The 26,267-nt window shown below is 39.6% G+C and overlaps 1 protein-coding gene across 1 annotated transcript; it reads right to left on the reverse strand.

The window, feature by feature from the left end:
* Positions 1–24,069: 24,069 nt before the first annotated feature.
* LOC122033506 (DNA-binding protein MNB1B-like) lies at positions 24,070–24,638 on the reverse strand. The gene is made up of 5 exons (XM_042592545.1): positions 24,637–24,638; positions 24,497–24,558; positions 24,390–24,424; positions 24,239–24,319; positions 24,070–24,156 (listed from the first exon to the last, which is right to left on the reverse strand). Coding segments are annotated over exons 1-5 (267 nt in total).
* Between the last annotated feature and the right edge of the window lie 1,629 nt (positions 24,639–26,267).

A 26,267-nucleotide genomic window follows, 5' to 3' on the forward strand; every position in this document is an offset into this window, starting at 1 on the left:
TTTTGCTACTTCCGCTACTCTAAAAATTCTGTAAAAATATCCTAAAATTCCAGAAAAATCATAGAATATTTCTAAAATAGTTTTGAGAATTTTCGAGCGTTACATATATGGAGATGATGATATGATCATACGTTGCTATACAGATACCAGTTTTTAGACGGACAAGGATGATTCCAAGTCCCAGTCTTTATTTATATTCATTTAATAAAGGCACAATTAGTTGGAAGAGTTCTAAGAAAGACACTGTTGTAGATTCTACTTACGAGGCAGAATACATTGCAGTTTCAGAAGCAACAAAAGAAGCAGTTTGCATCAAGAAGTTTGTTACTGAGCTTGATGTGGTTCCATCCAATGTTGAAGGATTACTTGTTTACTGCGACAACACTAGAGCTATTGCGCAAGCAAAGGAACCTAGATCTCATTAGCGATCCAAACACGTGCTTCACTGCTATTATCTGATCAGAGAAATCATTAGTAAGAAATAAATACAACTCAATAAAATTTCCACTGAAAGGAACCTAGCAAATCTTTTGATAAAGGTTCTACCACAAAACAAGTTTGAGAGTCACATCCATGCTTATGGTTTAGGACACTGTGGCGATTGACATTAGGTCGAGTGAGAGTGTTAAATTTGAGGGATGTCCTAAGACAAACGCTTTATGATTTTACTATTTATTTGATAAATATAGATTGATTATTTGAGTGCATATTATATGTTTAAATAGACTTAAACTCATTTACTGAATCTCCCCAATACAATTCATAGCATGAGAAAATTTATGATTGGATCACAACTTGTGATTATCTCTATATGTGCAATTATGAATGTATTAGAATTTCCCTAGTTATCGAATTGGTATATTCGGACATCATTAATTCTGTAAGACTAGCATGGGTTATACTCCTTGGTTCGGCTAAATAGATGTTTCTCACTAGCTGAAGATATTAGGATATCGAGAGTTAAACGTGAATGCTCGTTATAGTAACTAGTTCATTGGAGTGACTTGCTGTAAGACTTTATATGATACTCTACAATAAGAATATGTCTATGAAGTTCTTACTACAGGTTGAGTGCAAGTTTCCTTCAACTTGAGGTATACAAGTCATCTTGGTCATGGAGACTTATACTTTGACATCTTAAGCAAACATCTCTTTGAGGTGTGGACCCAAGATGATTGGGTATAAGTCAAAGTTCCTGAAGGTATTTGGATAGTCCACAGAGGATTCACTGCTCCTTGCGAGAAGATGTATACCCTATGGCCACTCGTTAAGATTATTACTCAAAGTCTTTGGCCAAAGCATCACATGTTAAGAGTATATGACTCTTGTACACATGTACAAGTAATTCGAATCCGTAGAACGAGAAAGTATTACATAGGCTAGGTGTGGCGTAGCCAGCCTAGTGGGATCAAATACATTAACCATGTCTTGAATCAAGTGGGTATAAGATGAATGAAAGGAATGAGGCACGACTCACTGTAGCTGTTGAAGGGTTCATAATTAGTTCTGAGATCAATAGTGATTTTTTGATTAATTGGAGATCATGATGTACTACTAGGCGACACTCATGATCATTTCATAATTAAGTAGTTAATTATGGATGACCAAGATAAACCGAGAACTTGTTGTGTCACACGTGCTATGAGTCTCTAAAAGATGTAAAACAAGTTAGAAAATAGGATTCTCAAATTATGACATAAATACTTGGTTGGACCATACATAAGACAAATATATAAATATTATTCAAAACGGAAGCGGGAATGGGCCACATCTCTTATGAAAGAGTTGGACCCTATTTGGTTTAGTCATGAACCAATTTGGTTTAGCCATGAACCAGCTTGATTTAGTTGTGAACCAAACCAAGTGGTTAATGGGATACTTTTTGGTTAAAGCATAATGGGTTGGATTTAGACTTTCTAATCCAACTCATTAAAGAGGACTATATATTGATATGATTAAGAGAGAATTAACACACAATTCATTATTGGCTTGATCAGGTTTTAGAAACCTAAATCTAATACCTCTCTCTCCCTCTCCCGCTCTCTTGCAGTTGACCATAACAAGAGGGTCTCCTCTTGTTATTGTGAGCCACCCAAAGGAAGAAGATCTTCCTTTTATTTCTTCTTCCTCTTCTTGATCCTTCTCGTTCGCTCATAGCTAGTACCTTCCAAAGGCGAAAGTTATTCTCTTGGAGTTATCTTAAAGAGCTTAGCATGGATACAAATAGAAGTGAGGTTCGATAACATCACAAAAGGTTGATGCCCTTCTCGTAACAGGTCATCCATAAGGTTACCTAGAATAATTGTTATTTGATTTCATTTTGTTTTATGATCTTGCCTGCACGATTGTATCTTGTATGCGTGTAGTGTGTGTGATGTAATAAATTAATTTATTTATCGTTAAGTCATTTTCTGTACATGTTTATGAAATATATTTTTACCATACATTGCATTGGGCATATCCCTATAGTTTCAATATTACAATCAAGTTTGGATGGATCATCAAAATTTGGGCTATAACTGCATACAAAATGTTGAGCATATTTCTCAAGCAAATTAGAGTCCATCAGAGTTTCTCGATGATTCTTCATTAGACTAATTACATCATTTGCAACTAGATGAGTCGACTAACTGGGAGGACTCTCAAGACCTATATACTCTTGCTCTCAGTCAGATGAAGACCACAACACAAGATTATATAGAGCTAATAGTGCAACGGGGGATCCAATTTCTATGGACATTATAATAAATTGATGAAGATTTTTCTAATGAGGATGATCAATTTAAAATTGTTGATGAAGTTGTTGATCCTTTAGTTGATGATATTGATGTTAGTAGTCTCTTCACTACTTATGATCATGATGTGATGGATAAAAGTGTAGAGACATGAACTATAGAAGAAATGTCCCAAGAATTACCTCCTTTGATCACACAACCAATTGATACTATGAAGTTGTAAGAATGGAATTAGTTGATGATAAATGTGTAGGGATTTGTGCAGTGGAAGCAAAGCCACAAGAATCACCACTTTCAAACGCACCACCACTTAAGCCAGAGCTAGAGCCTCTATAAGATCTAAAAATAGTCACATCCACTTGTTTAGAACTTTCAGGTACCTCTAAGCAATGCAAGGTTAGTATTTCTAGTGATCTTTTAGAAAATTTCATAAAGATACTTGTAATAGATTTCATAAGGAAAATTCATAAACCAAAAATGATAGACTGCTAGCCAGCTAGGCTTTACGCAACAACCATCAGAAATGACAAAAGTAGCCACAAGGATACACCAAGTCCAAGTCAAAATTATTACAATACCGACTCCTTAAAGAAATCTAAGGAAAATGCAAGAAAAGCATAAAGGCACAATAAAAGCTATCCTCATATATGACGTGGGACCGGCGAACAGAATACTCCAAGCGACTCCACAATTATCTACCTACTACCTGAGGAAAAACAAAAATACACAAATGGGGTGGTGAGTCTGGGTGACTCAGCCAGTATTAGATATGATAGTGCATGGTCAATATAAAACATGGAGATCAAAGAATGGAGTCTCAATAGAGAAATAAGAACATGATCATATATGACATAATAAACGCATATAATTACTGTTGGTACTCCAAGGTAATTTTTATGTGATCAAACAAGTTAAGTTAGGTTATGTTGTGTTTAACCCTGTGTCTAAGTATGCAGGAACTTAGGAGCATAGGATGTCGAGCAAAAGACGCAGCTAGCTAGAAGGATAACACGGGAAAGAGCCAAGGGCTCGGTGCGTCTGAGGGATGAGGCGCTGCAGAAGAGTACGCAGGTGGATGAGAAGGAGGCGTGGGGCGTTTCCGAGGGACGAGAAGCTGAAGCGGAAGCTTACTCGAGAAGGCAGGAAGTTGGGTTCAGGTAAGCCCTATTCCGGATGGCCAAAATCACCCAAGCGAGCGGAGTCAAAACGGAAGACTCGGACCGAAGCAAGCGGAGCCGAAGCTAGAAGCCCAGCACCATAAATCAACATTTTGCTGATTCTGGTGATCGGGGCGCCGGGACCAAGTCGGGGCGCCCGGACCAAGTCGGGGCGCCCGAACCAAGTCGGGGCGCCCGGACCAGTCCGAGGCACCCAGAACCCAATTCTTAGCCAAATTTGACATGGCACATACCGTTGCGTCGGGGATAAAATATTATCCCATTCTAAGCGCCTAGAACCCTTCTAGGCACCCCAGCAGGGCTATATAAACAGCCCTGCTCCCAGAAGCTAATAACAACAAGAAATATCCAAGCAACACTTGTACACATTTCCTTTTCTGTTTAGCTTCATCTTTCTGCACTTTCATTGCTGTAAAGAGGCATCTCCACCTGAAGGAGAAAATAGTGCGACTTCATCCACCTTGGATTAACAACTTCCTAGTTGTAACCAAGTAAACCTGTTTGCCTCTGTCTTTTAGTCTTGTTAGTATTTCTTATATACATGTGTTATTTTAATTAAGCTATTTGTTCGAGAAAGGTTTTCCATTTTCTTAATTTGTGCAGGGGCTATTCACCCCTCCCCCTCTAGTCGACCGCCAAAGATCTCAACAAGTGGTATCAGGTCTAGGACGCTTCAAGAGGACTAACTGCCAAACGAAGTACACAAGACGATGGTCGGACCGAGCATCTACCCACCAAAATTATAGGGGGAGTTCGCAAGCTGGAAAAAGAGAATGGAGGTATTCTTTAAAATAGATTTTGAATTGCTTTTAATAATGAAGTTTGATTTTGTAGCACCCAAAGGTAAGGATGAATACCAGTGGATGAAGAAGGAGCAGGCTGACTTCGTGGCTACTGGTAAAGCAAAGTTCTATCTGCTGAGCATCCTATCGCCATAAGAAGTCAATCAGATCACCGCCTACAACTCAGCAAAGGAGCTTTGGGAGAAGTTCCTTGAGCTACACGAAGAGACGTCCGAAGCCAAGCTCGCGAGACGGGATCTGCTAAGGAACCAGTTGAGTAACATAAAATTGGAAGAAGAAGAAATTGTTGCACATCTTCACTCGAGAATGAAGGAACCAATCACCAGACTCACAAATCTCGAAGAAAAGGTAAGCAACCGAGATTCGCTGAGGTACGTGCTTAATGCATTTCCTAGAACTACCGAGTGGGCATCATTAGTAGATTCTTACTATATATCTAACGATTTAGAATTTGTCACCTTAGAAGAAATGTTTTCAATATTTGAAGTCCATGAAACGAGATGTATAGATTCGAAGAAGGAGCTGAAGTACAACATTGCCTTTAAGGCAAAGATGGATGAATAAGATTCAGAATCCTCTCTTGACGATGATGAAATGATAATGATGGTAAGGCGATTTAAAAAATTATTTAAATTTAGAAAAACTAACCATCTACAAGGTAGAAAGAAAAGAACAATCAGATACTACCACTACAATGAAGAAGGGCACGTTAAAGACAACTGCCCTAAGTTAAAGATCAAGGACAAAGAAAAGAACAAAAAGTCTATCCAATCAGACAAGTACAAGAAGTTAAAGGCGACGTGGGATGAAACGTCGTCTGAATAAAAAATTGAAGCTATTGCCAGACTTGTGTTAATGGCAAGTCATCAAGATGACGAAAACGAAGCAAGTTCATCCGAAATGAGCATCGAGAGCATCAATGAAGGGGGAGAGACATCAGAAGAAAGCAGCACTTCAGGGGGAGCTACGGATAACGGGATCGACAAGGTAAGTCAGGTACGATCTCTTCTTCCCCAGCTCGACTCAACTCGACTTTTGCACATCGTCCCTTGAGCACCGTATTTGAATGCATCTCCCCGGTCGGGCAAGCTTCGCCCGACCAGTCGATGCCCGATAAGCGTTGACCTCCTTGGCTTTGACCTCCTTTAATCTCCACTATGGAAGCGAGGTGGGACCCTCATCATCACTGCATCATAAACTTAACTAATTTTTGATAAAAACCTTGTAACGCACAGCACAATCACCGTCGGAAAATGTGACTTTTGATGACACTTGGAGCATTTCACATCGCTAAAAGATAGAAACATTAGGAGGGAATTTTTCTATATTTATTTTGTATCATTTAGCGACGCGTTAATATGCATCCCCAAAAGAAGGCATTCAGCGACGTGCATATGACTCCACGTCGCTAATAGTAGTGGAAATTTTTCCACCTCAAATTGTGGTATTTGGCGATATAAAGACATTAAGTGTCGCTAAAATTGTAAAATACCGAAAATAGGCAAATATTGATAAGGGAATTTTCTGGAATTTTTAGAAATTTTTCGGGAATTTTTAGGAACTCGTATGGATGAATTTACGGGGATAAAAATGGAGTCCAGGAAAACTTGTTTAGGCTACCCCATTTAAGTGAGGAAAAGTTAAATTTTTCTTTTCCTTTTCCTTTTCTTTTCCTTTTTCTTTTTATTTAATTTCTTCTCCTCTCCCACGCCATTTCCCTCTCCCGATCTCTCCCGACCCCGTGCCCTAACCCATGCGACACCGGCGATTTCCTTTTCCCTTCCTCTCCATTCCGATCCTCTCCAATGTGCAGCGCCGACAACCGGCCATTTCCCTCTGCCCTAGCTTGCACTCGACTCTTCTCTTCGTCTTCTTCATCGGGTCGGCCACACAACCGACGCCGCGGTGCCCTAGATCTGCAGCGCGCCGACCACCGCCTTGTTCGTTGCTTGAGCAGCCAACTATCACTGGGGATTCTCCTCACTGTGCCCTAGTTCTTCCTCTGCGCGCCATTGCCGATCGCCTCCTCTTGGCCTTGACCATGCCGGCGCCGAGCAAGTTGAGTCTCTTCTCCTCAAGTTTTTCTTGGGTTGGTGGCTCAGATCCCTGGTGACGATTTCCCCGATTTGCCGCGAGCCACAATGTAGAGCCATTTCTCGTAGCAAGCAGCCAAGCTTGCTGTTGTGCCCTAGACTTCCTCTTGCTGCCGAATCCGAACCAAGGCAGCAGCGACTTCATCAGGGAGGTGCCACGGGTTTTGATTCTTTGGTGCCATGGTTGTTTTTGTGAGGCCATATTAGCGACATTGCAGCCGGTTTCAACCCTAGGTCCCAACGCTGTCTTTGCCGTCGACGAACTTCCTGTTCCTCTGTGCCCTAGCTTCGATCAAAGCAGTAGTGATTTGGCAATGTGACAGCCAGGTGAGGGTTTAGATTTTTATCTTGTGTTATGTTCTTGTCCTATATCTACCGTGGATCATCACTAAATGTTGTTCTCCATTTATAGAGGGTTGCAGGTTCGATCAGTAGCATTACTGCTCTACTGATTTCGGGCTGGCAAGTGTTGTGGGGTTGATCTTGATCTGTTGGATAGGAAGGATTCCAACCAAGTGTGGTGCGTTAGGGGAAAAACTGCAGCAAGGAGATCTTGTTGTGGTATACTTTGTTTTCAGCAGCAATCAGCTCACCTTGTTCTGTGTTCAACAATAGTTGAGCTTGAGGTATGGTATAGGAATTTGGATACGTATTGTGGTTGGATGATGTGATTAGGATTTTACCCTAAATTAGTCGTACGGATTTTTATTTAGCTATTTAATGAATTGTTAGTTAAATAAAAATGTATATATATTATTGACACAGGACTTTGACGCGAGACGAGCATCTCGATGTCGGATTGGACCGGATACGATACTCTTATCGGAGGCGGGTACCTCTTGACTTATCTTTTATGATATTGTCTTTGGATATGCATAGTATTTTATAACTACAAGCAATGAACATGTTTGTCTTTGGTATGTCATTGTTTGATATCCATATCATGTTAGGTTTATCGCCTGTGACGTATCCGTGCTTATATCATGTGATTTATTGCCATGAGTACTGTGTTACCATGAGTATCTTAGTTTCTAGAATAAGTGACATACCATGTTTTACTGAGGTTAGGACTAGGTTCTGGACTTTTGGTTTCAGTCATGTGTATCGAGATTATCTGATACTTAGGTTTTTATGCCATGACCGGCTTGTGTACCTCTATTTGTATATCACATATGATTTGTGTACCTAGATTTTGATTCTTTGATCTGTGTATATTGTTGGTACATATGTTATGGAAGGGAGATATGTTTAGGATCTAGGTTGTTATACCATAGAGGACCTGTATACCCTAGATCTGTAGATTTGACTCACTGATATTGTGGTACCCATATTATATATATGGATATGGTTATGTTGATCAGTTTTTGCTATGCATAGTGACATGCATCATGATTGCATGCTGTGCGATTGTCGGCTCCACTATGGTTGAGCCCATCGCCAGTTACATGTACTGCACACACCCCCACTCATGGTTTAGTGGTATATCAGACAGGTGTGTGGCGGTTCTGCTGTTTGGCTCCGTTGGTCTGAGGACTCAGCGTGGTAGCCGGCAGACAGTTCGGCTCTGTTTGGCTCCGCTGGCATGTAGTGTAGCAGCGTAGTAGCCGGCAGACGGTGGACTCTGTTTGGCTCCGTTGGTCAGGAGACTCAGCGTGGTAGCCGGCAGAGATATCCTCCCCGTCATCGTGTACCGGGAGTTGAGAGCATTGAGCTCCCCCATTTATGATTTGGGGTCACAGGACAGGAGTACTCCGACAGCATTCCGTCCACTCGGTCACTCATCAGGAGCAGTGACGACAGAGTGCACGGTTGTCATAGCTCTACCCACTCGGTCTCGCCATTTGTGTGTGAGAGGATTGACTGGCGTCAGGGGTGACCAGGACGCATCATTAGCATCATATGCATTGATGTATTTATATTATTGTGATTGTGTTTGCTGCATTTGGTTGCTGCATTTTGGTTGGATGCATACCTTTGACCTGCATACAGGATTATTGACACTTTCGGTTTGACGACCCTTTTGTCTGGATAGGAGTTCCTGGTGAGTACAGCTTCCTCAGTTACCTTTCAGTTTTGCATATTCTCTATATATGATTAGGAAGCTGTATTCCATGTTTGTTGCTGTTAGATATATCTTACTACTCATGTCCATTGGTATTCGCTGAGTTGTTGAACTCACCCCCGTTGACACTATCTTTTCAGGTACCAGGTTATTTATGGTGTCGCTTGGAGCATCCTGTCTGCTGGTCCCCACGTCACATCAGAAGACTTATCGGTTTCACGTATGTTTTGTTTGTTTTATGTATCAGTTTGTTTAGCTCTGTACTCTGGTTTTATTTTTGGAGTGTTGACGTTGTTATGTGGTATTTCGTATTTATGTTATTGGTTGTGTAAGTCTAGCCGGCTAGCAGTTTTTGTGTTTTGGTTTTGGTACAGCCGAGTGGGCTGCTTTATTGTTAACTGCGTGGTTGTGTCAGCCAGAGGCTGAATTTGATATTAACTGCGTGGTGTTTGTTTTCTTTTATTGTTATTATTCCAGCCGCATGTGGCTGAGGTATATAGTGCTTGTAGAAAAGTTTCAGATTGTCCGCCGTACAGGGGAGATGCTGTCGAAATTTCTTCGGACAGAGACTCCTCCGGGGCGTGACAATTTAGTGGTATCAGAGCGAGGTTACGATACTTGCTATGTGTTTTGGATTTTCGAGATTTATCTGATATCAATTTATTTGGTATCAGAGATCGGCTTACGAGTCTTATTTTCCCGGTGTTTTGGATTTTCTGTTTTGGTCTTCTCGATGTGACTTTTCGGGTTTTGGGACCTGGCAGCAGCAGGACATCTCCAAGCTATAGGAGGTATGTTGGTATACTGTTATCCTACATTTTTGTTAGTATATGCACTGTTGACTATTACTGTTTATGACCTGTATTAGCACTCTTTACTGGTACCTATCTAGTTGATATAGCATGTATTTTATGTATTAGGTTAGCCACTGATCTTGATTGACCTTAATAGAGATTAAGGGTTACAGTTTCTGGTGTTTTATCATATCATACACCAGTAGTTTTTTTTAGCTTATGTTATTACCAGTTGGTTAGCAGATTGAGGCACATACCGGCCTCTGCTTTTATTAGCTGGGTAGTGGATAGTATTTATATCTTTATGATGACCTAGCCAGTAGTATACCATGTTATCTTAGTTAATTTCATCCGTAGATAATTGATTTACTCTTGTTAGATCGGTCAGTAGAAGATAGATTGACGTTTGTTGACTTAGGTAGTCGTGATCGATTTACCTTAGATGCTTGTAGAGACTTTATTTATTCTTGATTAGTTAGTAGATGACCGATTAGTTTTGTTGATCCGATCAGTAGGGGATTGACCTACTTTACTTTTAGATGTTTGAATCTTGGGTTATTCGTGCTTAGTTGGATATCTTGAGCACATCGAGTACTTAGCTTATACTGACGTGGGAAAGGATTGAATTAGCCATATACTATTGACGATTTGGTCAGTATAGGTACTTTAATTTTAGACTGCATGTACCTAATTGGATAACTTAGAAGATGACATAGGGTTTGTGTGATAAATTGGATTAAATATGCTGATTATGCATATCTATGAAGTGTACATATGATTGTTATGAGTTGAAGGAGTTCCATGATGGATAGTTCATTTATGGATAGTGAGGGTATTCCCATCTAGATATGGTTATTGTAGGTTTCTTGTGGATTATAACTATTTAGTTAGCTGTACGTGCTTGATTGACATATTGGAGGTATCTTATCGATTTAAATCTGTGTCGTGGTATGTGCACATGAGTGTGAATGTCATGTTGGAAGTATCTTGTCGACTACATCGGAGTTGTGATATGTGCAGATGTATTCGGTGTAATATTTGAGGTATCTTATTGATTATATTTGATTTGTGGATACACTTGTGTCAATTAGACTTTATTGGAAGTGTAAAAGTGATTATACTCATTTGGTATGTGTTAGGTGAGTATTATTGGAGGTGTATTGTTGATTATACTACGTTGATTATGCACACGTATTCAGTGTGTATTGTTGGAGGTATCATACTCAATATACCTGAGTTATGAGTATGTTGGTGTATACTAATTGGAGGATTATGTCGATCATACATGTGTTGAGTGTGCCAGGTGTATGGTGGGTAGTATCAGGATGATTCTACCTATGTTGAATGTAGAATGCTTGGTGTCTACATTATGTTATTGTTTGTATTACCCTGTCAACTACTTCTCCTATTAATGAGTGTCTGACCCACTAGGATGATGATAGAGTTGACTGTGGATTTGGTTTGCTTACTGGGTGGTTATACCCTAGGCTACCCACAGTGATCTGTGGTAGAGAGATCTCGTGCAGTCTCTAGCTAGATAGTTAGGTGCTTTGGGCCCTTATGTATTGTTGTGGTAGAGCGTAGCTCCCACATGTTATGGATCGTTTGTGGTAGAGCGTAGTTTCCACATATTCTGGATTCCCACATATTTAGGGATTGTTTTGTAGTGGAGCGTTGCTCCTACATATTGCGGATTGTTTGTAGCAGAGCATTGCTCCCATATTTATTGTGGATACATATTTTGGATTATTTGTGGTGGAGCGTTGATCCCACATATGGAGGATTTCTTGTGGTAGAGCGTTGCTCCCACATATGTGGTGTTTCGTGTGATGGAGCATTGCTCTCACACTGGAGGATATATTCTTTGGTGTTTTATATCGTTGGTGATCATATTTCAGACTTATTGTCAGAGATCTTATGGTTAGAAATGTCTGTGATACGGACATTATGGGTATTGGTTTTACTATTAGGGTTTGGGAAGCCTTAGAGGTTTTCAGAGACTGGATGATTTTGGTATTCCCAGGATGTCTGGATCGGTTTCCATTGTCTTTGTTGACGATGTTGTGATCTATTTCGGATCCGCGGTGAGTCACGTACACCACCTTTGCTTAGATCTAGAGATGTTTCGACGAGAACATCTATATGTGATTATCAGTAGTGCTTATTTGGATTGTCTTATGTGATGATGATTTGGACACACGGTCACCAGTAGGAGTATACCGTGGTTCCACAGGAGATCGAGGTTGTTACCGTTGGGAGTAGACGGAGTCGATATAAGAGGCTCGCAACTTCCTTTGTTTGGCTCGATATTTCCGGAGATACGTTGAGGGTTTCTCACGGATTGTTATGCTACTTACACGCCTGATCAGGAAAGGCGTGAAGTTCACTTGGACTGAGGTTTGCAAGACCAGCTTTTAGGAGCTGAAGCGGAGTTTAGTGTCGGCTCCGATTTTTGGTTTTACCTTCTGGAGAGGACGAATTTGTGCTCTATACCGATGCATCTCTACCGGGTTTGGACGCTGTTTTGATGCAGCACGATAGAGTAGTCTCCTATGCTTCTCGTCGGTTGAAGAAGCATGAGAAGAACTACCCTGTACATGATTTGGAGCTAGTCGCCATTATTTTTGCCATGAAGATTTGACGACATTATTTATATGACGTTACATTTGAGATTCTCACTGACCATAAGAGTCTCAAATATCTGTTTTACTTAGAAGGAACCTAATCTCCGACAGAGGAGATGGATGGAGTTCCTGAAGGATTTTGATTATACCATTAGCTATCACCTAGGAAAAGCTAATGTGGTTGTCGACGCACTTAGCCGGAAGTCTAGAGTGACTTTGGCTTGCCACCGAGTTGTGGTCACAGACTGGTTACCATGGTTGCTCAGTCGTCGATTAGGACGAGGATCCGAGAGCCCTAGGCTGTATTTGCGGGTTATTTGCAGCCAGATAGCTTCCGGGTAGCAGACCGAGTTCACACGAGACGAGGAGGGTATTATATACTTCCGAGGCAGATTATGCGTACCTCAGTCTCATCCGGTCTTATAAGAGTTACTTCCGGAGGCTCATCGCTCATGATTTGCTGTCCACCCAGGCGGTACCCGTGTGTACCAAGATTTGAGGTGTTTCTATTGGTGGAACGACATGAAGGAAGACATTGCGGATTTTGTAGCTAGATGTCTCGTCTGTCAGCAAGTGAAAGTCGAGCATTAGAGATCTGCGGCTTACTTCAGCAGATTTCTATTCCTGAGTGGAAATGAGAACATATTACTAAGGATTTTGTGGTGAGTTTGTCGAGGACATGACGAGACCAAGACGCGATTTGGGTAATCGTTGATCAATTAACCAAATCCGCGCACTTTTTAGCGATCTGGAAGACTGATTTCCTGGATCGATTGGTAGATATGTTTTGCCGGGGGATCATCAGATCACGTGATGTTCCATTGACTATTATTTCGGATAGAGGCCCGGTTCACGTCTCGTTTTGACAGAGTCTGCAGAAGGCCTTGGGCACGCAGCTCTGTTTTAGTACAACTTTCCATTCGCAGACAGATGGACAGTTAGAGCGGACATTCAGACTCTAGAGGACTTGCTGAGGTCTTGTGTATGGATTTCAGAGGCAGTTGGGAGGACTATCCGCCGTTAGTAGAGTTTGCCTACAACAACAGCTTCTATTCGAGTATCCAGATGGCACCGTTTGAGGTGTTGTATGGTAGGTCTTATTGGACACCCAACCTCTGGATGAGGTTGGGGAGTCCCAGTTGTTGGGACCTCATAGAGCTCAGTATGAGGCAGAGTTGGTCCGTACTATTAGACGGAGAGTGTCAGAGGCACAGGACTACCAGAAGAGAGTTATGTTGACCAGAGTCGGAGACTCTTAGAGTTCTCCATTTGTGACCATGTATTTCTGCGAGTATCACCCACGAAAGGGGTGATGAGATTGGCCTCAGAGGTAAGCTAGCTCCGCAATACATTGGACTTTTCTGGATCTCGGAAAGGATTGGAGCGGTAGCTTACCAGTTGGCAACACCACCGTACCTGGCAGGAGTTCATGATGCTTTCCATGTATCTATATTGAGGAGATGCATACCCGACCCAACACATGTGCAGACAGATATCTCAGTTCCAGTTCAGCCTGACGTCACTTATGAGAAGATTCCGGTACGGATTCTAGACCGGAAAGAGCGTCAGTTACGGAACAAGACTATCCGGCTGGTTAAAGTCGGATGGCAGCATCATTCGGACGAGGAGGCTACTTGGGAGCTTGAGGATACTATCCGAGCTCGATATCCCCATCTTTTCACTTGAGGTATGTGATTTAATTTACCGTTCAGCATTTATACTTTTTGCCTGCTGATAGTATTTGCTGATGGTAGAAACGAAATTTGGGGACCAAATTTTTATTAGTGGGGGAGAATGTAAAATACCGAAAATAGGCAAATATTGATAAGGGAATTTTCTGGAATTTTTAGAAATTTTTCGGGAATTTTTAGGAACTCGTATGGATGAGTTTACGGGGATAAAAATGGAGTCCAGGAAAGCTTGTTTAGGCTACCCCATTTAAGTGAGGAAAAGTTAAATTTTTCTTTTCCTTTTCCTTTTCTTTTCCTTTTTCTTTTTATTTAATTTCTTCTCCTCTCCCACGCCATTTCCCTCTCCCGATCTCTCCCGACCCCGTGCCCTAACCCATGCGACACCGGCGATTTCCTTTTCCCTTCCTCTCCATTCCGATCCTCTCCAATGTGCAGCGCCGACGACCGGCCATTTCCCTCTGCCCTAGCTTGCACTCAACTCTTCTCTTCGTCTTCTTCATCGGGTCGGCCACACAACCGACGCCGCGGTGCCCTAGATCTGCAGCGCGCCGACCGCCGCCTTGTTCGTTGCTTGAGCAGCCAACTATCACCGGGGATTCTCCTCACTGTGCCCTAGTTCTTCCTCTGCGCGCCATTGCCGATCGCCTCCTCTTGGCCTTGACCATGCCGGCGCCGAGCAAGTTGAGTCTCTTCTCCTCAAGTTTTTCTTGGGTTGGTGGCTCAGATCCCTGGTGACGATTTCCCCGATTTGCCGCGAGCCACAATGTAGAGCCATTTCTCGTAGCAAGCAGCCAAGCTTGCTGTTGTGCCCTAGACTTCCTCTTGCTGCCGAATCCGAACCAAGGCAGCAGCGACTTCATCAGGGAGGTGCCACGGGTTTTGATTCTTTGGTGCCATGGTTGTTTTTGTGAGGCCATATTAGCGACATTGCAGCCGGTTTCAACCCTAGGTCCCAACGCTGTCTTTGCCGTCGACGAACTTCCTGTTCCTCTGTGCCCTAGCTTCGATCAAAGCAGTAGTGATTTGGCAATGTGACAGCCAGGTGAGGGTTTAGATTTTTATCTTGTGTTATGTTCTTGTCCTATATCTACCGTGGATCATCACTAAATGTTGTTCTCCATTTATAGAGGGTTGCAGGTTCGATCAGTAGCATTACTGCTCTACTGATTTCGGGCTGGCAAGTGTTGTGGGGTTGATCTTGATCTGTTGGGTAGGAAGGATTCCAACCAAGTGTGGTGCGTTAGGGGAAAAACTGCAGCAAGGAGATCTTGTTGTGGTATACTTTGTTTTCAGCAGCAATCAGCTCACCTTGTTCTGTGTTCAACAACAGTTGAGCTTGAGGTATGGTATAGGAATTTGGATACGTATTGTGGTTGGATGATGTGATTAGGATTTTACCCTAAATTAGTCGTACGGATTTTTATTTAGCTATTTAATGAATTGTTAGTTAAATAAAAATGTATATATATTATTGACACAGGACTTTGACGCGAGACGAGCATCTCGATGTCGGATTGGACCGGATACGATACTCTTATCGGAGGCGGGTACCTCTTGACTTATCTTTTATGATATTGTCTTTGGATATGCATAGTATTTTATAACTACAAGCAATGAACATGTTTGTCTTTGGTATGTCATTGTTTGATATCCATATCATGTTAGGTTTATCGCCTGTGACGTATCCGTGCTTATATCATGTGATTTATTGCCATGAGTACTGTGTTACCATGAGTATCTTAGTTTCTAGAATAAGTGACATACCATGTTTTACTGAGGTTAGGACTAGGTTCTGGACTTTTGGTTTCAGTCATGTGTATCGAGATTATCTGATACTTAGGTTTTATGCCGTGACTGGCTTGTGTACCTCTATTTGTATATCACATATGATTCGTGTACCTAGATTTTGATTCTTTGATCTGTGTATATTGTTGGTACATATGTTATGGAAGGGAGATATGTTTAGGATCTAGGTTGTTATACCATAGAGGACCTGTATACCCTAGATCTGTAGATTTGACTCACTGATATTGTGGTACCCATATTATATATATGGATATGGTTATGTTGATCAGTTTTTGCTATGCATAGTGACATGCATCATGATTGCATGCTGTGCGATTGTCGGCTCCACTATGGTTGAGCCCATCGCCAGTTACATGTACTGCACACACCCCACTCATGGTTTAGTGGTATATCAGACAGGTGTGTGGTGCTGTTTGGCTCCGTTGGTCCGAGGACTCAGCGTGGTGCGTGGCAGTTCGGCTGTTTGGCTCCGTTGGTCAGTAGTAGCCGGCAGGCGGTGGACTCTGTTTGGCTCCGTTGGTCGGGAGACTCAGCGTGGTGGCCGAGATATCCTCCCGTCATCGTGTACTGGGAGTTGAGAGCATTGAGCTCCCCATTTATGATTTGGGGTCACAGGGCAGGAGTACTCCGACAGCATCCGTCCACTCGGTCACTCATGACAGAGTGCACGGTTGTCATAGCCCTACCCACTCGGTCTCGTCATTTGTGTGTGAGAGGACTGACTGGCGTCAGGGGTGACCAGGACGCATCATTAGCATCATATGCATTGATGTATTTATATTATTGTGATTGTGTTTGCTGCTTTTGGTTGTTGCATTTTGGTTGGATGCATACCTTTGACCTGCATACAGGATTATTGACACTTTCGATTTGACGACCCTTTTGTCTGGATAGGAGTTCCTGGTGAGTACAGCTTTCTCAGTTACCTTTCAGTTTTGCATATTCCCTATATATGATCAGGAAGCTGTATTCCATGTTTGTTGCTGTTAGATATATCTTACTACTCATGTCCATTGGTATTCGCTGAGTTGTTGAACTCACCCCCGTTGACACTATCTTTTCAGGTACCAGGTTATTTATGGTGTCGCTTGGAGCATCCTGTCTGCTGGTCCCCACGTCACATCAGAAGACTTATCGGTTTCACGTATGTTTTTGTTTGTTTTATGTATCGGTTTGTTTAGCTCTGTACTCTGGTTTTATTTTTGGAGTGTTGACGTTGTTATGTGGTATTTTGTATTTATGTTATTGGTTGTGTAAGTCTAGCCGGCTAGCAGTTTTTGTGTTTTGGTTTTGGTACAGCCGAGTGGGCTGCTTTATTGTTAACTGCGTGGTTGTGTCAGCCAGAGGCTGAATTTGATATTAACTGCGTGGTGTTTGTTTTCTTTTATTGTTATTATTCCAGCCGCATGTGGCTGAGGTATATAGTGCTTGTAGAAAAGTTTCAGATTGTCCGCCGTACAGGGGAGATGCTGTCGAAATTTCTTCGGACAGAGACTCCTCCGGGGCGTGACAAAAATAAAATCTGGGAATAAAAAATTTTCAGATATGTGAAAAGACCTCGCTCCAACCCCATCTATGAAAAGCCCTCGCCCAACTTGTTATGGTGAGGTCACGAGGTTAGAACTCGCTCGTGACGAGGTTGGACCTTGTCCAAAGATCTAAATGTAAAAATAAGGATTTTAAAGATCAATCTTTTTAAACGAAATTAAAATTTATTTTAAATTTTAATAAATCACGAATTAATATATTAAAAATGAGCTAAATTTTTTTTAAACAAATTATAAATCAAAATAAATATCATTTGAAGACATATCTTGAATGCGATCATGGATCAAAGACTTTGGTTCAACATTATCACAAAGCTCTAAGTTTTATTTGAAAATAAACTTTCTTATGACAATTTATATAATAATAAATTGTTTCATTTTTTAAGGTTGATCCTTTGATGTCAGAGATTCTGAGTGTGATCGACACCTTCAAGAGATTCTTTCACAAAGGAGGACAATGGAAGAATGATTGGGTTGCACAAAAATATGTATGTATCTTTTACTATTTTATTAAGGGTGCATGAGCATTGAAAACATATTAGTATCTTGTCTACCCTTCCCTTCTATTTCTTATGATGCATGTCAAGATATTCATGCTCTATTGACTATTGACATATGCCAATATACGTTGTTCTATTTTTGTATCCAACTCACTGATGGATCTAGAAACCTTGGATTGGACTCATTTCAAGTCTTGTAGATTTCTGAGGCTGCAAGGAATCCAACGGTGTCATCCATCGCATATTTTGACTTCTCTAAAGGTGTTAAAATGTTATAAAAATACATGTCAAACTCTAATCCCTTGGGCTTGATATGAAATCATATCAGGTCCATATTATGCTTTGCATGCATGCATATCTCCTAAAGAGTAAGGAAAGAGAAGATGGGAAGAAAGAGAAGAGAGGATGCGTGCATTGCAAAGAAGGAAGAGAAAAGAAATTGCATGCATGAAAAAGAGGAAAGAGATTGACAAATGATTAAGGGGTAGAATGGGAATAATAAAAAATTAAGTACGATATTTGCTAAATATCATAGTATAATATGTCTTTTGGTCAATTCATAAATCTAAGTGTCTTTTGATAAATTGTCGAAGAATATTTACTTTCCCATCCATACTACTAATAGCAGCTGAAGCTTCTGGATCTAAAAGTCACAAAACCAAATCCTCCAGACCTTCCACTTTCCCTATCGATATGCCAATCTGTCACCTTTTGTCCCACAAATGAGGATCACCCAGTTCCATTGCTACAGAATAGTACCTGAGGAATACTCAATGCAATAAAATTTCACAATGTTCAAACACCATCAGTTGTTTATGCTAAAAAAATGTATATTTTCTAGTAATTCCCCTTGTGCTGATAGAGATAATGATTGTTCAAAGGTTTCTGGCATCAATATATTTCTCATTCAAACATTATATTCAATGTGCCTAGAGCAAGTTAACTCTAACAATTTGTTATAGGAACTAACTAACATTAAAATAACTAGCTTTCCATCCAATAATTTTAAAAGTACAAGGAATTCCACTTCCTCTAACATTGGCCAACAAGCATAACTTCTTATATTCAATCTTTTTATTAAAAGTCTGACTAGAAAGCTTTCTTGAACTAATGTTGAAGACAGAATTTAATATGCACATATTCTTACACCTTTCAATGGTTTAATAACAAACTGACATTGTTCAACCTGAATGCTCTCAAAATAATTGAAAGATCAAGAAAGAAACGTGTCTCGCATGACATATGGCATGAAATGTTTCGCTTGTTCATAAACTAACAAACATGCAAGTACCAACTGCAAGTTCTTCTGCAGTCTATCTTCCATTGCGTATAATGGAAAGGGGAAAAAAGGAAAATCTAGGATCTGAATATGAAAACAGATTGTTAACAAAAAAAAGTTTGTACCTTGTCCTTGATCAAACTACCGATTGGAAAATTCTAGAATTCTTAAGAGCAGGAAGAACTCTTTCCTACAATAAAAACCAATCACAGATACACATGAATTAAATAGGAACTGTGAAATTGATTTCCAAGAAAAAAATAAAGTGTCACACCAACCAATTAAGTATCAAATAAAATTCTCTAATTAAAAGGAATTTGTCTTTCTTTTAAATTTTTGAAGTCTTCAATGATAGCTTCTATGTTTATATTTCTAACAATTTCTCTCTCAATATATGCTATTAACGCGTCTAAGAGAAAAACATCCTCCATTTTGCTCTGAAATCTTATTTTCACGATATTCATAGCAAAAAATGATCATTTTTTAGTAGTAGTGGAAATCGGAAGAGTAAGCACAAGTACGATCACTCTAAAAATGAGGTTGTATGTAACAGATTTGTTAGTCTTCACTAACCATTGATATAATTCTGAAATGGTTGAAAAATTTTTATAGTCAGGTCCTTTGACTACAATATACTCATAATACTTCAATTGCATCTCCAATTGCTCTTTTACATCTCTAGTAAAATCTTGGGAATGAAAATTTTCAACTAATTTGCATATATCCATAACTCTGAAAGACTCCATCGCATTTTGAGGATTTAAGGAATTACTAAGACTGAGCAATTTCATAGCATCATCACTAAGCGCCCATTAATTTCTTGCAATTATGAATCTATAGAGGCATAAAAGAGGTCAACCTAATAATAATGTTCAATGATGAAATTGTCTTAACGAGCACAGACTCGACCTCATCTGCTAATATATGGAGCATTGAAATCAAGAATATCTATATTTCTAAGTTCATAAAAGGATTTCACTTTTGCAAGCAAATCATTCCACTTGTTATCCCTCATCAGTTGAAGTAAATTCTTGGTAGATAATACAGGTTCTATTACATTTATAATATTCTAAGACTTACTTTATAAAGTCTGACAAAGGATATCTGTGATCCCTATAATCTCTTTCATAAGATGCAAGATGAATACAAAATCAAACAAAGTCATTTCATTATAAATAGATGTTGCATCTGCTCATTGAGAAAGAAGTCCATCATCCATAATCTTGAGCAATACCATATACAATGCACCAAACATCTTAATTAGACCTTTCAACGATCTGAAATGAGAAGTGTGTATCAGCAGCTTATTGTAAAATACCTATTTGATTAAGTCCAAGCTCTGTCTCAAGTTCATTTATAGCAATCAAATGTGCAATGTTATCTGCATGAGCATTTTTCAATTCATCATTATGTTTACATAAAAAACCAACAATATTAACTATAAAAGTTAATCTATCAAAAAATTAATGAATAGATGTCACATTTTTTGATGTTGCAACTAAAGCCAATTATAATCAATGAGCAAAACAATGAATATAGTAAGCACTTTTATAATCTTTTATTGTCAAAGCTTGCAACCCATTAAACTCGTCACTCATATTACTAGCACCATCATAGCCTTGACCTCTAATATTTTGAGCATTTAAATTATAGTAAGCCTAAGTAGAATATATAGCATCCTTTAAAGTCAAAGCCGCATTATTAGATATATGAACAAGCCCAAAACATTAAAAGACATATCGTATACTCCCTTACCAATGCTGGTTTGTATACTCCCTTACCAATTCCTGAAGTCCCTTGGTATGAGGTTAGCATGGATTTCGTATTGGGTTTACCCCACACCCAACGGAACGCAGACTCTATTCTAGTTGTGGTGGCACTACAACAAAAACATTAAAAGACAACGGATTTTATCCGTTGTCGTAGGCCCTTTAAAACCATTGTAATTGACTGTGTTGTTAAAAGTGGGGGCTACAACAATGGTTTTAAACCATTGTCTTTGAATGAAACAACAATAGTTTTGCAATCGTTTAAAACCATTGTCTTTGAATGAAAAGATAACGGTTTAAAACTGTTGTTATTTAGAGCACTTTTAATAACACTGCCAGTTACAACAGTTTTTGGGGCTACGACAATGGTATTTAACCGTTGTCTTTGAGGGCGATAGACAACAACAATGATTTGAAACCATTGTATATATATCATATTTCAATATAAATATATAATAAAGAATCATAATCACAAAAGAAAGAATATTCTCCACATTAATGTCATTCAAAATGTTACTTATACAAGAATTACAATCACAAAAGAAGAAACATGTCTCATATTCAAATAAAATTTATCCCAATACAAATAAACAAATAAACTCCATTTACAACTAATGAACAATAGCTAAAAGACTAGACACTTCTGATGGTGGTTCATGTCAAGTTGGATTGCACTTAATTATTATCAACCCAAATCCCATCACAATCTTCAACTTGTAGGATTTCACTGAACTCCTCTTTCTCACTTGTTGATTCTTCAATGTCAGCCTTTTCCAACATTGTTGATCATCAGTTCCATAATAAATTCAGTCCTTAATATGTAGTCCTCATCAATTTCACAGAGTAACTCTTCACGCCATGTTTCAGAGAGTTCAACACAATTACATTAGAAAATTTAAAATAGCATGCAGGGAAGCACACTAAGTTTGCTGATGATTTTGCTGAAGGGAATGCCATCAGAAGCAGGTGAGGAAAAGTTGTGCCAATACATGCATCGTCAATGTCTTATTAGAGTTAAAGAAATATGCAATGATTTGATAAATGAGCAATCTTTGTGTATGTATTAAACCAGAATCTAATGTTGCATGGAAAACTAGGCAGGTATATGTATCAAAAATATCAGAACAATGCAGCTTCTGACTGAATAAGGACTGAGCATTTCATAGGATATAACAAAGAAACTAATATGCTAAGTAATTTTCTCCTAGTACATGAAAATTGGAACATGCTATTGTACCAATTCTTGATTGAGTGTGGAGTACCAAAATGTAAATTCTACCAGATGCCACAATACACATGCAATACAGTTTGCAAACAAAATCAAGATAAAATATTTGGTAGCTTCACAATCTATATTATCTATCATCCAACAAAGTAACTTTTTCAATAAGTTCGTAGAATATTTCAAAAGCTATTGATTGACAACAATTCAAGAGGAAATCTAACATGTAAGTATAGTTATATAAAGAAGCTATTGTAAAACTTACTTGAGTCAAATTGCTAACTTGGATATTAAACCTTTGAATGACTACAATAATGTCCCTCTTTGGCACTGTAGTTTCTTCAATAAGGCTACTTGTTATATCTGTATTTAAATACACACTTTAAAATTTAAACAATGTTAAATAAGGTTCAATGCATTATAAACCAAACATTATAACAAGTATGAGGTCAAAAAAAATTGAACAACAAACCATAAATCTTAAATGGGTTTCATATGCTAAATAAACTCCATCAAGAAGCTACTACTTGATTAAAGGATAAAATTTCTAGTCTTATTGAAAGTACAGGCTCAACTTGCAACCTTAATCAACTGATTCAAGCAATAGCAGATACAACTTGATTAACAATTATTATCTCAAAGGAGGGATCAAGGGCTTCTTGGATAAATATATTGTAGCATTGCGAAAACTAAGCTCTAATAGGTCTTGTTTCGCCATCAAGTTTCTAGAAACAAAATAAAGCCATTAGTGTGTTTAAGAAAACAAAGATTTCTAATCTACTCATCTGTCAAGCACCCAAGAGGTATGAACTTCATCAAGACTAATAATTTGTGAATAAAGTCGATAGGAGATGAAGGACTAAGATTAAGGGCACTTTCAAAGAGGAACAATTATAACATCAAGCAGAGAGAAAAATATAGAATTAAGTATTCAAATTATACAGTAGCCCAGCACAAGTGACACAATAGACTTCTTCCAAGACAACTAAGATATTCATAGACTTATTTTGCACTCATTTCTATCTCAAGAATGTTCCATTAAGAGGAAAAAAGCTAAACTAGATGCAAACTAACCTTTCCATTCGGCATTGCAAGTATTTCTTTGATAGGTGCTTGCATTTTTATGATTGGTAATCAAAAGATTTGAGACAGGCAATGTACTTTTTTTTCACCTGTGTAAAAAACATTGGATTCTTGTATAATAAACATACTTGAGAATCTACATGAGTAATCAAATAAATATGAACATATTTGCATAATGAACAAACTTGCAATCTTCACATGGAAAAGAAGTCAGAGTAGTAATATTTAAGAGAATAAACAAGCATTTTGGGCCTGAAACTATGCTAAATCTATTAATTCACAAAAATAGAGCCAAATCTATTATTTTCATAATGTATGATGGAATTCCACCAATTATAGTAACTAAATAAGAATAAGATGAGTTGAGCTAGAACAAAGTCAACCGTTTGACACAATCAGGTTAGCAAACCTAACAAACTGCCTTATTTGAGACAATCAACAACCACTCAAGTAAATTAGAAATATGACAAACCTCTACATTGCCTTTCCTATAAAGGACTGAAAGCATTGTTTTAATCAAAGATCATTGCACTTAGAGCAAGATAAATTGGAACTAGATTAGATCAGGTTAGACAAAAGTTAAGTACATTATGATAGTGCAGACTTTTACCATTAGAGAAGATAATGAAAAGTTGATAATTTTTACAATTTCTTCGGGTCCAAATAGAAACTACAACATGGGAAAAAGCGGAAAGGAAAAGAGATAATCTTGAGCTACAAATGCAATTCCCTTATTCATCATCCTCTTCATCATGTTCATCGTTCAACAATGTTTTATTTATAGAGACATAATGTAGAAAATAGCTTCTTTTTTTATTATTATTAGATTTCAGACCTCTTCTTCTTCATCATCTTCATTGTCATCATTCACCTCGGATTTTGACTAGTCAGATTCCTCACCTTCTTCTTCTTCTTCTTCTTCTTCTTCTTCATCTGCGGCAACAGCACGACTTCCTCCTCCTCCACCAGACTATGAACCAGATAAAGGTGAATAATTAAGTGATTCGATACTGGAGTTGTTCCATAAAAAGCAGTGAGTTTGTGATCAGTACTTGGCCTTTGTTGTATGCAGCCATGGTTTTGGTGTAATCAGCTTTGAGCTTTGCTGCCTTGGCTATGTATGGAGCTTTCTCCTGCAAAGGAGAGTTTGTTAAAGGTTGTTTGATTGAATTAGCAAATCATGTGTTGCTATTGATTACTTACTTCTTCCGTCAAAGATTTCCACTTGTCTTCTCTAGCTAGCAACCTGTTCGGATCAAATTGATGCGTTATGGAGTAGAAAGATCTGTAGGGGAAAGGAAGAGGAAAACTAACCACTGCGACCGACTTGTTATTAGGGTTCTTTTCTTTGAACGTCTTCCGAAATTCTTCCCTGCCGAGCTAATCGAGTGAGCAACGACGTACAAAGAAGGGTAAAGCAAATCGATGGGCCGATAAGAGAGGATCTCACATGAAGACGAAGAAGGCACTCTGAGGCCTCTTGAGAAAGTTGATCCTTGCCAGCTTTGGACTTCCTTGGCTTCTTCGCCGCTTGTTCCGGTCCCTTCTTCACCAAAAGCCTTTAGAGAGAAGAAAACAAGCATCCAATCCCTCCAAAATCAAACTTTTTCAACACCGATCGATCTGCTAAGAACATTAAAAGGTGAAACGGAATCTCACTTGGTATCAGTTTTCTTGGAAGCGTCAGTCTTCGATTTCTCCCTCTTCATGGCGAGATCTGCAGCAAAGATGATCAGATCCATCCAGAAAAGTAAAAAAACACACACACACACACACAAATCTCATAAATTATGAGAAATCGTAAACTTTACCTTGAGATTAGGGTTCCACGGCGTAGGAGAGGAGGAGCGATCGATCGATGGGATGCGGAGGCGAAAGCGAAGAGGATCAGAAGAGAAGGCGAGGAGGGTTCGCCGGCATAGATGGGGTCGCCAGTGTGAAGAGATCAAGAAAGAAAAATGAAAAGTAGGTGAAGAGATCGTAAGTTGGAGAAGGTAAAGGAGGAGAATGCGGTGGCAAAAAATTTTGTGGAGAGGGAAAGAAAAAACACGGCGGCAAAATATGGCGAATGATCTATGCATTTTTATACTTCCAGCTTTCCTTTCAGCATATTTACTCTTTTGGTTCGGAGATCTATTTTTTGTGCATTTTCTGTACACAGGAGTCGATTTGGTGAAGAATCTACATCTTTGGGCAAGCCTTGGAGGAAACGAAGGGAGAAAGCACCGGGCCGTGTACCTCACACGGCCCTGCACTGGTATGGAGCTCGGGTCGTGTGGAGTTTGGCACCAACAGAAGAGGAAGATGACATGGTCGTGTGAACCTCGCACGGCCGTGTCAAGATTTGAAGCCAACCAGAGCAGAAGCCTTACATGGCCGTGTGGATCTACACGGCCATGTGAGTTTTCCAGAGACCAAGCAGGCTGTGGCCGTGTGCACCACACGGCCGTGTAGTATTTCTAGTGAGCAGAAGGGTTCTGGCCGTGTGAAGTCACACGGCCGTGCAGCTTTGGCAGAGAAGGAACTGGACATGGCCGTGTGAATCTCACACGGCCGTATCACGGGGCCGTGTGGCGCCCGATTCCCTCCTTTATTTAAACCCTCCTTCATGAATTGAAAGGGGATCTCTCCCCCTTTGGGAGAAGGCAAGATTTGGTGGTTTCCTCCCAATCTTGGGAGGTTTTCTGGGCGATTCAAGGGGAGCTCTTGACGATTTCGGCTCCGGAGCGAGGATTGGATCCGAAGACGAAGCTTCTTCGTAGATAAGTTTTCTCTTTCCCCCTTTTCTTGGTTTCTTGGATTGAGGATTTAAGAAATGCTTGTATTCTTTATTTCTTCGGGCTTTCTTCCTCGATTCATGGAGTAGATCTTGTATTCTAGGATGAAGGGAGTATTTGTATGATGGATTGATGTAATCTCTTATGGATTTGCCATTTTCTTGTTTCAATGACATTATCTTGCTTGTATCGATTAGATCTTGAATGATTAATGGTGATTCGTGCTTAATTCTCATTCTTGATTAATTGTTTGGATTTCTTATGGACTTTGTAAAGATAAACTCTCACTCGATCATCCGAGGGA

Source organism: Zingiber officinale, chromosome 11B, assembly GCF_018446385.1.
Source record: "Zingiber officinale cultivar Zhangliang chromosome 11B, Zo_v1.1, whole genome shotgun sequence".
In the NCBI taxonomy this organism is placed as follows: domain Eukaryota; kingdom Viridiplantae; phylum Streptophyta; class Magnoliopsida; order Zingiberales; family Zingiberaceae; genus Zingiber; species Zingiber officinale.